Source organism: Euprymna scolopes, chromosome 14 (genome assembly GCF_053919585.1).
Source record: "Euprymna scolopes isolate OS-2025 chromosome 14, ASM5391958v1, whole genome shotgun sequence".
Lineage (NCBI taxonomy): Eukaryota > Metazoa > Mollusca > Cephalopoda > Sepiida > Sepiolidae > Euprymna > Euprymna scolopes.
The window spans coordinates 55,470,358-55,488,235 of NC_136495.1; the positions used below are offsets into that span (position 1 = coordinate 55,470,358).

The 17,878-nt window shown below is 34.4% G+C and overlaps 1 protein-coding gene across 1 annotated transcript in view; it reads left to right on the top strand.

Annotated features, from left to right (window-relative positions):
• LOC145293027 (cytoplasmic dynein 2 intermediate chain 2-like) overlaps nt 1-17,878 on the top strand; it is a 94,996-nt gene that overhangs the window by 24,170 nt on the left and 52,948 nt on the right. The window contains exons 3-4 of the mRNA XM_080139325.1: nt 13,554-13,692; nt 15,265-15,344. Coding sequence (XP_079995451.1) covers nt 13,554-13,692; nt 15,265-15,344 — 219 coding nt within the window. The remainder of the gene's footprint in view (nt 1-13,553; nt 13,693-15,264; nt 15,345-17,878) is intronic.

Consider the following 17,878-nt stretch of genomic DNA (forward strand, 5'->3'; position numbering starts at 1 on the left):
TTTGACCGAACTAAATATTGTCCTGATAGTTTTATTAGTAAAGTTTGTGGGAGGTTGGTCAACAACAGGCTTATACATTTTCTGAAAAGTCTGGGCCTCTTTAATGATATTCAGTATGGCTTTCATAGTTTTTGTTCAACAGCTGATCTATTAACTGTTGTAACTGAATGGATCTGTTTGTTTATACATAATTCAGGTGAAGGTAGGGTCATTGCGTTTGACATTTCGAAAGCGCTTGATAATGTAGCATCCTTGTCTTCTACATAAACTTTGAGGTTATGGTAAAGTTCTTGACATTATTAGGTCTTTTCTTTCTGACCAAAGCTTGCAAGCAACTCTTGATGGAGTATCTTCATTTTCTTTTCCTATCAATGTCCGTGTTCCTCAGGGATCTGTTATAGGTCAAACACTGTTTCTTCTCTAAATAAATAACCTTCCAGAGAATATTATTCAGAAAGTTAACATTTATGCTGATGAAACCACCCTCTATTTTGGTATTACTTCTCACCCATCTTTCTCAGATCAGTTGTAATATGCAGTTAATCTAGAAATTGATCTGGGTGGGATTAGGATAAGAAGTGGCTTGTTTTGTTTAATCCTGTTAAGGCTCAGCTATTGTCTTTCAATCGCAGGTGTGTCCCTTTTCTTCCTGAGATTCTTATGGATGGCTCTGCTTTTGAGAAATCTACTCTAAAATTTCTTGGTCTTTCTTTTTCATCAAATCTTTCTTAGATGTCATATATTAAATCCATTGCTCTTTCTGCTTCTCATAAAATCAGTTTTCTCTATCGCTTTAAACACTTACTCACACCCGAGGCTATTTTATCTTTATAAATTTACTATCAGACCATGTATGGAGTACTGTTGTCATATTTGGGCTGCTTAATCTGTGTCCCATTTGAAGGTTCTTGATAAATTGCAGAAACATATGTAATTTGATTGGCCCCACACTTTCTTCTTCACTGCAACCCCTCTCTCACAGACGTGATGTTGCTAGTCTTAGTCTTTTCGGCAAATACTATTATGGTATATGTTCCTCAGAATTGTCTAATTTATTCCCTGCTTCCTTTGTTCCAGCTCGTTTGACTCATTGGTCTAGTGGTCTCCATCAATTTGCTGTTTTAATACCTCATTTTAATACTGCTTTCTATTCCAGCAGCTTTTTCCCAAGAACTGCAAGGTTGTGGAACTTTCTTCCTGTTCAGTGTTTTCTTTCTACCTACAGCATCTCTTTGCGATAATGATCGTTTGTTCTTGTTAGCTCCTTACATCAAGTGGCTTGATGACTTATCTCAAGCGATTTCCATAAAAAATTCTGAAGAACAAATACTATAACAGTTTTAATAGAAAAGAACGACACTGACAACATCATGTCTGTGAAAGAAAGCGTACAAAGAAGAATCAAATTAGGAATATGCTTCTAAACTTTATCAAAACCTTCAAATGATTCACCAGCTTAAATGTGACAACAACACTGAATACATGGTTTGATAGTAGATTTATAGAGATAGAGAATAACCGCAGGTGTGAGATAGTGTTTGGAGCAATAGAGAGAATCAACTTCATGAGAAGCAGAGAAACATCAATCGATTTAATATATGAACTCCTAGAAAGATTTGATGAGAAAGAAAAACCAAGAAGTTTTAGAGTCGATTTCTCCTCAAGAGCAGAACCATCCACAAGACTCTTAGGAATAAAAGAAGCATACCTGTAATTGAAAGACAAAAGCTGAGTTTTAACGGGATTAAACAAGCAAACCATTTTGTACCCCAATCCATAAATGAACCCAACTGATCTGATGACAAATATTTGTAAGATTTAAAAATATTAAGTTTTCTAAACAAAATAAACAAAACCAGTGTTAAGTCGGGTTAGCTAGTTATTTATAAAATACTTATTTTATGTTGACTTTAATAATATTTACATAAATTTATTTTATAAGAAATACAAATGCCAGCTTTTAACATGTAATTATTTTTATTTTAAAGAAAACTTTTGAACATATTTTTTTCGAAGACCTACAACTGATTTTTTTTTTTAATTGGGGGAAGGGGTAAAATTATGCAAGTACAAATGTTTTCAACAGTTTCTTGACTAAAGATTGATTTTTTTTTTTTTTTTTTGCATTTGACAAATAACAAGTAGAAAGCAAAACTATAAATTATAGATGTTATAATAATTTTTATTTGTAATATTCTGAACGATATCCCTTTATCCTTTATCAAAAAATACATTTTCTTTGGATAAAATTTGAATGACTATAAAACTTTTATGAAAAACTACATTTTCAACGTCGTACAATACTTATTTTTATTTATTTATTTATTTTTTAAGATAATGTTTCCTTACCTTTACACGTTTGAAAATGTTCTTTTGAATAGCAAAGAAAAATTTTCTTATATGTTAATATCAACATATGTATGCTGAAAATGACTAGGGTTTCATAAAAGTTTCGTAAAAGAAAAAAAAAATTTTTATAAAGGACGCAGGACTGTTTGAAATATTAAAAATTAATAATAAAAAAATCATAACACCAATGATTTCATTTGAAACATCCAATGTGTAAGCACGTAAGATTATCAAATTTTATTACACCCACATATGTATAAATTTGCGTTTTCTGAATTTTCCAGTAATTTGAATAACTATAAATTGTCTCTTTTTGTATGTAGCACTTTGTCAACCAATTTTTATAGTTGATTTGGTCTGGTGACTTTTCTGCTTATATTTCACGCCCAAAACGCTCCACCTTTTTCTTAAAAATTCTTATTTAGAGATTTCTTATTTTAAACATTTTTTTAAAACTTTTTTTAAAAAACTTTTTTAAAAAATTATTATTTTTTTTTTTTACTTTTGATCAAATACAATACGATAGTCTTTGTGATTATTTTAAATATAATGTTTCTTTGTGGTTTTAGAGGATTTGCCATTATTGACATAAGCCAATGTTATTATAGCTGTCCTACTTTCTATGCTTTACAAATTTTGTGATTCAGTATTACACAACCATAAACTATAATCTATTATTAATGGAGATTTGGTATCTGTCTGAATCCAAAACTCTGTTACTTCTATTAATATTATACTATATTTTTAATGCTCAGTTCAGAGGAAAGGGTGGTGTAGTATCTGTTCTGTGGTCATGAGACCATCCTGCTAAGCATTACCTCACTTTTTTTAAGCGATGAGAATAAAGTTTTAAAAAATCGTGCATATTTCAAGCAAGTCTTTGTAACAGTCTAGACTACAATGATGTGGTCATGGGTTCAAGTTTTGACAAAGTCAAAGATCGGTGGTACTGTGAAAAATATAAGTGTACACCATAAAGTTTCAGAAAATGAGTGACTACAATTTTGATAAAAAATAAAATTAATTTAGCGATTTTTTATTTATTTATTTGGTGCTATTATGATGCCCAAGGAAGACAATCAGTGAATCTTGAGTAATTAACTGAGTAAATTCTCTGATAACAGCTAACAAATAGCAGTGACATGTGACTACGAGTCATAGTTTAATTTTGTTAATAAAAGTAAACATAATATTTGAATTATTCAGACTATTGTTTTTATCTTGATGTTATTAACACAACATTTCAGCTAATGTAACCTCTAACCTTCTACAAATGTATCTTTTCGAACTCTGGAATCTGTACAGAATTTTGAATTAAACCCCTTATTTAATTTACAGAGGTAGCTTGTCCTCATTCCATCGGCCATGACCGAGTAGAAGTTTTAGGTAATTTGCAATTCTATTTTTAGCATTATCCGCATTAAGAATCGAACATTCAACTTCAAGAAGAGTGTCACTTAGAACTGAATTTCCTTAGTACTTTATCCGTTACGCCATGAGTCTTTGGGGATTAAGAAACATGAAAATAGACATACTCGATTATTTTCTGTAATTTTCAGTGTACACTAATATTTTCTCCATAAGAAGTAAGTATTCCATAAAATTTTCTTGTTATTTTCTTTTTAGCTGCCATATTTCACAACTGGGTTACACCCAAATTTGTTATTAATCGATGATGCAATTTTTTGTATACAGCAGACTTACACACTTGCATGCTCTGATTGATATGGGAAGTGTGACAACTCATGCTCCTTCTTGAATATAGAAGCTCTGAAATATTTGGGAGAAATTTTATATTTCATATTTTATAGTGAAAAAATAGCCAGGTGGGACTAATATGTTGCAGATATTTTTAAAAGCCATAAAATAATGCTTTAATCGGTCTGTATGTTGTCATGCAAACATGTTCATGAGATGACAGATGATTATTAGATGTAAGTTAAGATTAAGTCATAATAAAATTGTTTCTCAGATGAGTATACATATATATATATAAGCTGTACCCTGCCATGCGTTGCTGTGGCTCAAATTGGTGCAATGGAAAAAGTTCCAAAATGAGAAAATGTATGTTTCTTATAGGTTTAATTTCCCATTTCGTATGGGTACGCAGTTTTTGTTGTTCCATTTTCTTAGCTGATATAGAGATTTTCTGGTTTGGTCACTCTTGAACACGTAACATAAATTGTCCATATGAAAAAACAGTGTAAGCCACACAATTGGAAAGATTGTTCCCTGAGCTTTGTTGATGGATATTGCAAATGACAATAAAATTGGAAAGTGCAATTTCCTAAAGTGTAATGGTGTATCCGGTGGAATCATAGGAATGCATGGAATTAAAATATATTCACCTGTGAAAGGTCCTGTTAAGATTGTTGTTTCTATGATATTGTTTGTTAATTTTTTTACTGCAAGCCCTGTGCCATTCTAAGCTTGGATTGGTTTATATTTCACAACATGATAATTAGTACGCCAAATTTCAGTTGCAGTACATGTGGTGGCATCCCTGGCAAATCTAGCTGTTTGATAATTAATCACTTTATCTGCTTCCACAGCAGTATTGATGGATTTGTATTTGACTACGTCACTTGGAATTTTACATTGAATAATAGCGTTAAGTTCATGGACATCTTCGTATTGAGCTGCAAGAATAGCTCGTTCACTCAGTCAAGTGGAATTCGTATAATTAATTTGAATATCTGGGAAAACCTTTTAAACCAACTCTTCTTTTGATGTGATAAAATTACAGAATTTAAGAGTCAAAGAATTTCGCCCTTAACTCAGATCAGCCGGCACTTTTCCGTGCTCAATTTCCCACAAGTGATTCAAAAAATTTCTGTGCGGATCAAGCAGTTTGCAACTGGATACGCATATTTCAAGTTAAGTTTAATGTCTTCACATGGCACCAAAAAGTAGAGTATTTGAGGCAAGCATTTATTTCATCTGCTGGTGTTGATTGAGGAATTACAGTTAACATTTGTCTGAAATCTCCTGCAAGCAATATTACTGCATTCCCAAATGGTCTGACATTGCCAAGCAAATCTTGCAAGGATCGACCAAGAGCCTCAAGTGATTTTGTGCATGCCATTGTGCATTCATCCCAAACAATAAACTTGCATTTTTGCAATATTTTCTCCATACTGGATGTTTTGGAGATGTTGAACATAAGATTTTTGAAAAATTGAATGTTTAATAGTAGTTTCAAAGTAAAATAAGTAGTTCTTCTATTTGATAGCAAGGTTGCAGGTATTCTGCATGCAGCAAGGGCTAAGGCTATGTCATTTTGTCACTAAATGACTGGCAGAATCAATTTAATTAGAAAGGTTTTACCAGTTACTCCTGGTGCTTTCCAAATAACTTCTATTCTCACAGTAAGTACATTAGGTGACTAAAATAGAATTTATCCATGTTTTGACAATGTCTTATTCACTGTAATTAATTTAGGAGACTAAAATAGGATGAGAGATTAGAGATGGACAGATAGAGACAAAGATATATAGATAGAAAAGAGAAAGTAAGGGGGAAATAGAGAAAGGAGATAGAGAGATAGAGGGATTGAGAGATACAGACAGAGGGGGAGAGTTAGAAACAGAGAGGGAGCGAGGAAAGGAGAAAAGGGGAGAGAGAGATAGAGGGAGTTAGAGAGAAAGGGTCTGAAAGAGAGATGGAGAGGGTGATATAGAGAGAAAGATAGATTGAGAGATGGATGGAGACAGATATTATGAGAGGAAGAGAGAGAGGGGGGGGAGAGAAATAGAGGGTGAACTACACTTCACCGTTTTTTTTCCTCAATCAGTAGAGGAGAAATCTTTTGAAATTGACGCAATTTTTATTTTTGTTACTATCCAGTGTACCCTTCTTCTTTTTTTTTTTTTTTTCAAAATATGCGATCAAAAAGAAACGATGTCGAATAAAAGTTTTTTTTTAATATGGTAATATTTTTTACTTTTTAATATTTAAAAACACAGATTAGATACAATCACTGTTGCAAAATATGACGGTAAACGGGCCTGTAGTTTTTTAGTTTAATTAAGCCAAACAAACCAGACGTTTCATTTATATATATATATATATATACACTAGCAGGACCCATTAACTGGCATTGCCCGATGGAAGCATGCCCCCTGCGTAAAAAATTAATGTACAGTTGTTGTTGTTGTTGTTGCCCAACTCCCGACCCCTCACATTAAGAACGGCTTTCAGAATGGATACCCCTCAACCTCCCCATGTTATGAACAGCTATCAGAATAGACATACAATTTTGTGAGGGGGGTGTCAAAATATTTGCCCCAAACTTAACCTTGATAATCATTATCAGGACACCCACCTGCAAATACTATAAACCAACAAAAAAATTGGGGGAGGGTGGAACGGTATTGGTCATATAGAATTAGATTTGTTCCTCATGCGCGTATACAAATCTGGCGGCCACTGATTTAAAGTGCATAATACAGGTCCTTATAGCTCGAAAACTACTTGTATCTGCCACATATAAATGAGATTTTCTTAATCAGCATAGTTGAAAACCTAAAGTTGTCATTTTAAAGAAGTGTGGAGGTGGAGCTAAGGTAAAAATTTGCCAATAAAAAAAAATGTAAACAAAGGTAATGTATGTGCAGTGTCGATAAAGAATCCGGAAAAATAGCTGTTTGAAGTTTGTCCATGAGCATGTCGTCTGGACTGATGAACAATGGGCTAAGGTTCACTTCAGCGATGAATCCAAGTTCAATTTGTTTGGATCTGATGGAAAGAAGCATGTATGGCGTAAAGCAGGTGAACGATTATCCTCCAAATGTGTTTAAAAGACACTTAAATTCGGAGGGGGAAGTATAATGGTGTGGGGTATGATATCCTCGGAAGGAGTTGCCCCTCTAGTTCGAATCTATGGTAGGGTTAATGCGGAGACTTATAAGCAGCTCCTTCAACAACATGTCATTGAGAGCTTACGCCTTTCACCTAATCAGCCAACCATTTTTATGCAAGATAACGCCCTTTGCCATAAAGCTAAAAAAGTGATAAGTTACCTTGAGGAAGAAGAAATAAGAGTAATGGACTGGCCAGCGCAGAGTCCGGATCTGAATCCGATAGAAAATGTTTGGAAAATGATTGGAGAAAGAGCACAGACGAGGAATCCCCAAAATCAAAATCATTTGTGGGATTTATTGAAGGAAGAGTGGGAAAAGATAAATCCTGAATTTTGCAAGAAACTAATCCAGTCTTGTGGTCGAAGATGCAGTGAGGTCATAAAGAATAAAGGGATGTTAACTAAATATTGAATGAATTTATTTTTTAAAACATTTGCATTAAAAAAAACATAAATTTTCTATTTCGTTCCTTAACTTTTGGCCAGGATAAATCCACAGATATAATTTAAAACTAAAATATTTCTCAATATTGAATCGTAATTTTATTTATTATTTTTTTTTTTTGTACTAGTTTATACACATTGGTTCTATTTGTTTATTCTGAGTATTTCAGAAAAATCCATGCTCTAATTTTTGAAATATACATGAATAATTGTAATTTTTTTTTTTCCGTTCCTTATATTATGGCTGATACTGTATATATAAACGCAGTAGAACCCTAGAATACAGCATTAAAAATTAGTCACAAAATACAGTACAGTATATAGTACACATGTATATATAATCAAATAACATTATAATAACATCGTAAAGCGAGGCAAATACTGTAATCAGGGTCTGGAAAAACATCATACTCCACATCGTAACCTGAAAAAAACATATCCTAGGGTCACCGTATATCGGGGTTCTACTGATAGCGCCACTTTGATGTAGCAAGTTACTATGTGGGACATAATTTTTAAGGGGTACTATGTAGAGAGTTGAGCAGCAAGATGTCTGTTCACATTACTCTTGAACTTCTGCATGTCAGTACAATTGGGGAAGCAGGAACCCGGAAGGGAATTCCAAAGTCTAACGGTCCTAGGGAACAAATTACTAGAGTAGAAGGCTTTCTTACATCTAGGGATTTCTACTATGTAGGGGTGGGATGTTGATGATTGTCAGGATTATTAGGAATATTTATGTCAAAGGGGTACAAGGACTTGTAGTTCGTCAGAAGACCTAACATTAAAATACTTGTAAAACAGTCAGATGGATGTAACATGACACTATGCTCTATAATAGACAACAGGGCAAAATGAATGTACAAATATCCATGGGAATGGCAAAAACCCTAGAAAACGATCTTCAGATGGTAGTGGAATGGAACCACAAGTATATGGTAACATTTAATGCTACCAAGACTAAGCTTCTTTCCTTTAACAATTACAAAAAAAAAACCTTCTAAACTATCACATGCTGACTAACCAGACAAGCTGCAAAATCCCATCTCTTTATTGTTGAGGTCTTTAGATGCTGTAAAGTCTTCCACCCTAACAGTTTCTTCCCTTGAACTGTTAGACTTTGGAATTCCCTCACTGTTTCTTGCTTTCATGACTGTACAAACCTGCAGAAGTCTAAATGTAATGTAAACAGATATCTCACTGCAAAACTCCCCACAATCCCTGTTAAATATGATTCCAAATAGTAGCCCCTTGCATTCCAAGTGGCAATATGCTTGTTTCAGGAAAAAAAGATTTAAAAAACAACAACAATTTATTGAAAGTTAGGTGGTAGATGAAACTTCTCAGACCTGGTGGACTCAATTCATCTGGAATGAAATCAATGAAAACTTATATAAATAAAAGACTGATAGTTTGTTGGCCATGTCAGGCAATCTTCTAGTAATGGTGACACAAACTAAACAACCACTTACAATTTCATGTCATGAGCCAGTATGGAAGTAGCAAGGCTTAGATAACTGTCACAAGAATGCTCATGTCAATGCACAATCCAACCAGAAATAATGAAATGCAAAAAAAAGTTGAAAGATACTGTATATTTTAGTTTTATGCATATTTGGTGGTGCTACACAAATGATAATTCCATATAGTAAATAAATAATACAACAAAAAGATGTTTCTTTATCTAAGTTGTTTTTCTTCAGACTATTATCCAGTCCGATGTTGATAATTTATATTAATATTTCACTAAAAGGCATCGGAAATGAATGAGGATCCCTATTTACCCTTGAACATCTATGACATTTTTTTTCCATTTCTATAATTTTCAATTTTTGAAAAAATATATTAAAACATCATTTTCTGTGGTGCAGTGGATAGAGACGTTGAATCTCTACAGATCCAGGTGAGAATTGTCTGAAGATAGTGGTTTCAATCCTACTCAAAGTCGGCCAGAGGTTTACTTGGCTAAAAACATGGTGAGACAACAACAACTATGGACGGCAGTAATTGCCAAGGATGCAGTTAGGAGATTCGGAGTTCCTATCTCATCGCACTCACCACCTGACAAAGGCCAGAGGAATAATTGGCCAAAATGTTCTGAAACAACATCTAAAAAAGATGAGGAAAATAGTCCAAATAAATTGTCTGAACAACATAAGTTGTTGTCACTTCTGTAGAGGGGGGGGGAGTAAACTTTGTGTGATCCCTTTTATAATCTTTTGTTGCATACTCAATTTGTTTGAGAGATGGCCTCTGATTGGCTAAGCTAAAAAGGAAGTTAATTACTAGCACCAATCAGTGCTGTGTTTAGAAATTAAGCATAGATTCAAAACTGTAATAGCAGCTCATTGGAACCATGGTGTTTCTGCTGCTGCTTGTAGTACTACTGCTACAGTTTAAGGATATGCTTAGGACCAGTTTGGGTAGACAGTTTGAGTAGTTGATAGGGCTGGGAAATAAGGTAGGCAGAAAAAAACCTGGGAAAAATCAATTTTGGTAGTTACGGTAAACAAGAGTGATAAAGCCAGTTCAGTGTAAAGTCTAAGATGATTAATTATTTAGATGAAAATATTTTAGTTGAAAAAAAAAAGATCCAAAGTAACTCTTAATTTACAGAATTCATTATTATCTGCAAACACGCTAAAATATTTTTATAAATAAATAATTCTTTCATAAAAAATATTTCTGTTATTCATAAGACAGATTATTGAACATTTTGCATAATAACACTTTTTCCTCAAAGATTGAAAGAAATTGATAAAACTTATGGAAAATAAAGAATATCCAGTAATTATGGATCATGTGCTGACAGATTTTTTAAATTCAGTATTGGAAGTTGTACAAAATGGAACAATAAAGTTGTTACCCTAAATAAAACAACACTACAGTTTTATGTTTAAACTTTTCTTGAAAAAAATCAATTCAGATAACTTGATTATGTAGTAGAGCTGACATCTATTCAATGTAGTCGCCTTCAAACTCAATCACCACCTCGATACAGGTCTGAAACTGGGAGCATGCCTTTTCCACAAGTGGCAGTGGGAGCTCAATAAATGCTCACCAAATGGCGGTGATCAGGCTGGCTTTGGTATTGTGGGAGGTCATGTTGGTGATGTTCTTGACATATGACCAAACAAAATAGTCCATCATGTTCAGGTCAGAGGAGGAGGAAGGGGGGGGCAGTGAAAGAAGGGTACAAAGTTATAGCACTTCTTCTGAAGCCAAGCCTGAGTCTCTTTGGACTTGTGGGCCAGCGCTGAGTCCTGCTGCCACACGCAGGGTCTGCCAGTACTCACTTGATTGCACCAGGAATCATCACACTTTTCAACACATCCATGTACATTTGGTGTTGACTTTCAAGCCAACTTCGAAGATGTAAGGTGGCATGATGTGGCCCTCACTTGAAATCACACCAAAGACCATAACCGTGGCCGGAAACTTTGTTTTCATCACCCTAGGCATGTCCCTATTATTCGTGGCAATGCAGCAGTGCATTTTGAGGGTGCTGCCAATGGTCCTGTTATCATAATTTGGATTGGTAGAGAGCATGAGTTGTACAGCGGCGCATCTCCAATGCATATTTTGTCACTTTCAGACATGATAGAAGGCTCCTATCACTCTTAGGGTCTATACACAACTGGCCAACTAGTAGATGGTTTGCAACAGAAAAAGAAAACCTATTTTCATCAAACTGAAATGGAATTATTTTCATCTTATGGTCATCTTTTCTAGGGTGACAGTTTTATTGTTTTACCCTGTATATACTTTTTTCATCTCAAACAAGGTATATTGCCATTTGAAATATAAGGGGCTACTAATTAGGATTATATATAATAGGGGGCTGTGGGGATTTGAGCAGTGAGATGTTTGTTCACTTTATATTTAAACTTCTGCATGTCAGTACAGTCAAGGAAGCAGAAAACAATGAGGGAATTTTAAAGTCTAACAGTCCAAAGGAAGAAACTATTAGAGTAGAAGGCTTTTCGGAATCTAGTGACCTCAACAGTGAAGGGACAGGAGTTTGCTGCTTGTCGGATTAGTCAGGAGTATGTACATCAAGGGTGCAGAAGTGCTAGGAGTTCATGATAGTACATTCCAGTAATGATGATGACAATCTTCTGTCTCGTGAGGCAATGGTATTCTGCACCTAGTCTGGTGCACTTCAGCATCTACTGTAGCTAGACAGTCAATAACCAATAATGTGGGACCTATTAGATTTGAAACTATTTTGAACGCTATCTAAGAGATTAGTGGTAGATGCACCAGCACAGATGTGGCAACAGTACGTCATGCATGGGCGATTTGAGGCTTTGTAAAAATATAGGATACTCTTTGGTGTGAGTAAGTTTTTAACATGGTAGAGGGATCCCACCTTTTTTGTAGCAACCTTGGCAATGTCCTCAATGTATTTGTCCCAATTCATGATTCCTGCGAATGTTAAGTTGAGTTTGAATAAAGGCTCTCAGATAGGATATTAAGATTTTTTATAAAAATCGATGCCATTTTTTGTGTTACCAATTATTAGTTAAAAGGAACAAAATTGGTGAAGGGTGCATAAGTAATGGAAACTTGATAAGATTGTAGATTTTGTGACTCATGAAGAAACCAGAAGCTCATCCTTGAATACATAGAGAATTGAAAAAGAACTTACAGCATTAAAAAAAAAAACAGTGTCCATAATAAAGTTTTTTTTCATAAAAAGAAACTGTCATAAGGAATTGCGGTTCATAGCCAGCAAGATATAAGTTTGGATCTGATCACTTCAAGCTGGGTGATCTTGTGGAAAGTGTTTATTGTTGAGAAAGACAAAACACCTAATGAAACAAGGGTAACATCACTGAGGACACATCTTGAAGCCGTAAAATATGTTATGAACGATTGTGCAGAGAGTGAAAACATTAACTGTTGCATTTTGATTTGTGTACATAAGAAACAGCAGCAGCAGGTATAGTCAGCAACAAACAAAACGCTTCAATAAAAATCCCCCATTTGGCTCTAGAATGACCCTGTAGTGATTGATGGGGCGGCAAGCACAAATAAATAAATAAACAAACAATAAGATAGTTTATTATATTCGATAAAACTGTAAAATAAATACAACTAAAAAAGCAAAAAAAAAATGTTTGGACTTAAAATCACTCTAGAGCCGTTGATAAGTTGTCAAGCATCGTCAAACTTTCATGAAAAACACTCGTTTAGTCAAAATCACTATCAATAATTTCCCACACTCTTTATCTGTACCTAAACCTAAATGTAGATACCATGAACAAAGCTTCTTTCTTAGAACTGCACGCCTGTGGAACTCTCTTCCATTTGCCTGCTTTCTAGCTGACAACAATCTGATTGTCTTCAAGTCCAATGTAAACAAGTTCTTGATAAACCATCTCCCTAAGTAATCCAATTTACAAAATTTCCACTACTTATGTATACCCATTAACCCTTATCCTCGAATGGCCTCCAGGCTTTGATAAGTAGTGATTCCTTTGTAAAAAAAAAAAACCCCAACAACAATCATTTAAGTATGGAGTCAAAAAACATTGCAAATTAACTAACTCATAGAAATCCAGATAGTATATAGGTCAAAACATAATATAAATATCCACAATGAGCATAATATAGTGATATTTAAACGTAACCATTTCTTCCATGTTACACATGGCCCAATATAATATTCTTTTTGATAAAATCAGAATATAATTAATGATGTTCCGACTTCTAAAGAAATATTTAAAAAAAAGATCAAATAAAACCACTTCGCAATAGCTAACGCTAACACTCACAGTAACTATAGAAAAATAATTTTGAACGTTTTTACTTTTTTAATTGATTTGTGAAATACTCCAAATTCTATTTTATTTAATTATTATTATTATTTTGTTTTTGTTTTTTGCAATTCCAGTGCCAAGCAGTTCCACAGAAATTTTCAGATTTAGAGATTCAACATGATGATTCACCTGAATTAGCGGCATTTCTCAAGAAGATTGAACCAGCACTTTATAAAGAGCTTGATAAAAATGCCAAGAGTCAAGCATTCAAAGGTTTGCGATTTTAGTTTTTACCAATTTTGTGTTTTCTTCTTTTATTTTTTTTCTGAAGTATAGAAATACTAAATTGGATTGGTTAATATACCTGACAATTTTTAAGCATTATTAAATACAAAAACAAAATATTAAAAATAAATTCAATTTGAAAATTTACAAAATCGACTACTGTTATATAATTTTTCATTAAATCATTTTTTTTTATTGTTTTTTTTCTCTTCATTTTATTGACGGTATTGATGATTATTGTAAAATCTGTATAGTTGTGCGAATTTTGAATAGAGAATTTGGTTTTCTAAATTTTCAAATTAAACAGGAAATAATATTTTCAAAGATGCAACCAAGGTTCCTCTTTTAGAAATTATTTCTTAGCTCAGTTTCATATTGTTGCATGGTAGTCTATATAACATGAGTGTATATAATGTCTCATTTGTGTACCTGTGTGTGTGTCGGGGGGAGGGGTTACATATATACAAATAACATACCGTTTGCCTTCATGTCATCTCTTCTTCTTCTTCTTAATAACACAGACAAAATTGATGATTCATAATCTTTTATTCTTCATTCCTTCAATTATCCTGATTGTTATTTCACTGTTGTCTAACTCTTTATGCTTCCCCCCTCCAACAACTCGTATTGAGTGAATTACTTCATTCCTCAACTGTTCTCTACAACTAACCCAACTCTATGTCTAAACCTATCTTTCTAATTTATTACATCATCATCTGGCCCTGTCGGTGGGGCATTAGAATATGCTGACTGCCCCCCTGCAGAGGGTAAAAGTCCCTCAATGGGGGTCCTGGATATGACCTTAAACTATATCCAGTGGTGAGGCCCCAGCTTGTGGGCTTTGGGGAGTGTGGAGCCACCCTTTAATTACCATTGCTCCCAGGTCTACTCTGACCCAGAGTGGTAGTACCTGTTAGGGTCCCAACTATGGGTTAAATAGAAACGGACGTGAAAACAACAAATATATTCTATTAAAAAAATTTTTCTTCAAAATCTTTGGATTCGGCGTTAAATAGCCCGAAAAGGGTTGATATACCGTAAAACAAAAGCAACCAACCAACATCATCATCTGATAGTTTTCACATAATCCATTTATTATTATTGCTGCTTGATTCCAAATTCCTCTTCTAATTGAAAACATAATTGTCAGTAATTCCATTCCATCAAATTAACATGCCTAAATTATTGTTTATAAATATTTTATTATAAAATACTTCTTTTAGGTGACATTCCATTTAGACTTACAAAACACAATCGTAATAATAATTGACTAGCTTATTTTCCAGCGTTGCCTGGAACCAACAACATAACACTATCAAGGTTTTCACACCTACATGGCATGGCAAGTCTCTGGCAGCTGGTATAAAGGGCTAACATTAGATGAAACAAAACTTATTTCTTTACTTTTCATCCACTATTAATTTTGGATGGTTTCGCTGCAAACAGTTCTGTCCAGTAGTATCAATAGCACGTAAAGCAAGTTTATGTCTTAAAATCATATCTTGTGTTGCCACATAATATATAGAAGTATATGTTCTTGGTTTTATTTGTCTTCAATAGGTTTCCAAGTTAGTTGGGAAGAAGAATCTAAAGCCGTTCGTGAAGAATATGTTCTTACTCATGCAAAACTAAAGGAAGAAGTAAGTACAAAAAACTCTTTGAAATTCCTTTTGTTTAATTCAAATATGTTATATATGTCTTGTATTATATGAATTATTCAGAATACTATTCTCATCTTGGTTGTTATTCTTATAATATTTCCGTCAATGTAAACTCCAACCTTCTTTAGGTTCTTCTTGTCAAACTCTGGAATTTTTAACTAAACTCTTTCTTTAATTCATGGGATTAGATTGCTCTCATTCCAGGTAGAAGTCTTAGTAATTTCTAATTATGTTCTTAGTATCACCTGTACCAACCCACCTGTACCTTTATCAACCTCCAGAAGATTGTCACTTAGAACTGATTATACTTAGCACTTTATCCGTGGCACCACAGGTGCATTGTTTTGGGGGTTTTTTTTTTTTACACAGTGATTACCACTTATCAAGGCCTGGAAGCCACTCAGGGATAAGGGTTATTGCAAGTACATTACGTTAGTGTGGAGATTTGATGAAGTGTTTACTTAAGGGGGCGGTTCATTAGGAATTTGTTAATGTTGGACTTAAAGACATCCAAGTTGTAGTCCGGTGGGAAGCAGGCAGATGGCTCAGAGTTCCACAGGCGTGCAGTTCTAAGAAAGAAGCTCTGTTAATGGAATCCGCGTTTTGATTTAGGCACAGATATAGAGTGGGGGAAATTTTTCACAGTGGATTCAGCTAGACAGGTGTTTTTTGTGAAAGATTGGCAAGGGAGGACCAGAGATTGGAGTTCAGACGAGCACCTGCCATGAAAATAACGATAAAACAATCATAGGCTTGCAACGTCTCTTCTGTGGGAGAGAGGTTGCAAGGTAGAGAAAAGGGCATCCCCCACTAAGCCACGAAATCTATTTTGTACTCTGTCAAGGCAGGATAGGCTGTTTTTAGCAGCTCCTGCCCAGATATGGCAACAGTGTTCCATCCTTGACACAAAACTGTATTCAGTAGTGAGTACTCAATTTTTGAGAAAGCTTAAGATAGTGTGGAATCACCCATTAATTGCTCTGACTTGCAGGTCCATTCTGAGCTCGAACTGTGGTACCTGTTCAATCCATGGATGAATTATAATCTATCATTTGTAGACTATTTGTTTACAAATATTTGCCTACGAAACAAATTAATGACAAAAAGTCCTGACAAGATCTTACAGAGCATAATGCTTTAGAACTATAAGACAATTATAAAATGTTATTTTATGGAATTGAGGTTTTTACATTCTAAGGAAATAGAATAGTATAGACATGGCCTATGCGTTCACTTTCCTGGCTATGATCGCTCCACTTGTTGTACCAGTTCTGAAATAAAAAATTACGAGCCTAATTTTTTTAACAAGTAATAATGTTTTTTTTATTATTATTATTTGGGGTGGGGGTGGGGGTATTATAGTGGTACTTGCTTTCCGAAAGTTGAATGGCAGACTTGCAGAATGAGGATTTTGCCTCACCAGGCTGAAACACAAGTCCCATTGATACAGTCCTTTAGCCAAGAGCCACCAGGAGACCTAACCTGCCCGGGTAGATACACTGCCTCAAATCCTAGGCAACTCTCAGGAAAATCAACTCCTCTATCAAAAAGACAGCTTCAACTTTCACTCCTCCTAAGGGTTGGGTTAGCTGTCTATGACCGTCTAAGTATCTCTTGGAATCTTTTCACCCATGACCAATTCTGGGTTTTGTTAATGTGATCACCATTCGACTACTCAGAGGTTGACCACTAGAGACCTCCACTGAAGATAACATCCAGATCGGCTCTATTCATGGGGGCTTGTCTGCACAGATTGATCATTGTTTTTCCCACAAAGGCCAGTCCCAGCATGACTTTTCCATCCACTGAGGCACTTACTTTTTCAAATGAAGAGTATATCTTTTGGGTGGTCTGACTTTGGCCAGAGATATTTTCAGTTCTCTGTACATTCTCCTTCTCTTGGCTAAGCATCTATCATTGCAACTATATATTTACAAGAATAACGTTTTAAAAATTATGCTTAAGGTTTCAGTCATTGCCTTGGATATATGTACATTCGTTTTTCCCTTTTGTCTATTATAAAGCATGGTGTCATGAACAAATATACCCATTTTGGACACAATTTTATCAGGGAAGTCATTTATGAATATCATGAATAATAAACACCCAAGAAACGTCCACATTAATATCATGTTGTTTGAATGTACGACCATCAAGTATTACGTGAAATTTTCTCTTGTCTGAGCTTTATTTGCTTGTTTTCTTTTGTTTTTATATTTTTTCTAATTTACTTTTATTGATACTGCCACCAAAACTATTATGCAAAATTTCCCTATTTATTTGTCACTTCTGTCTGAGATTATGTACTTGAGAAAAGTATCTAGCTTATTGAGGATTGTGTACCTGTCGTTTTTGTCTAGTTTGGTGTGTGTGTGTGTGGGGGGGTAATAAGAAACTACTGATAGTTTCTTATTTTCATAAATTATGTTTTTCAGAACTTAGGATTAGTTAACGAATCTAATTAAACTTTAGCCCCCTCCTTCTTTTTTGCTATAAATATTTTAGAAATAATA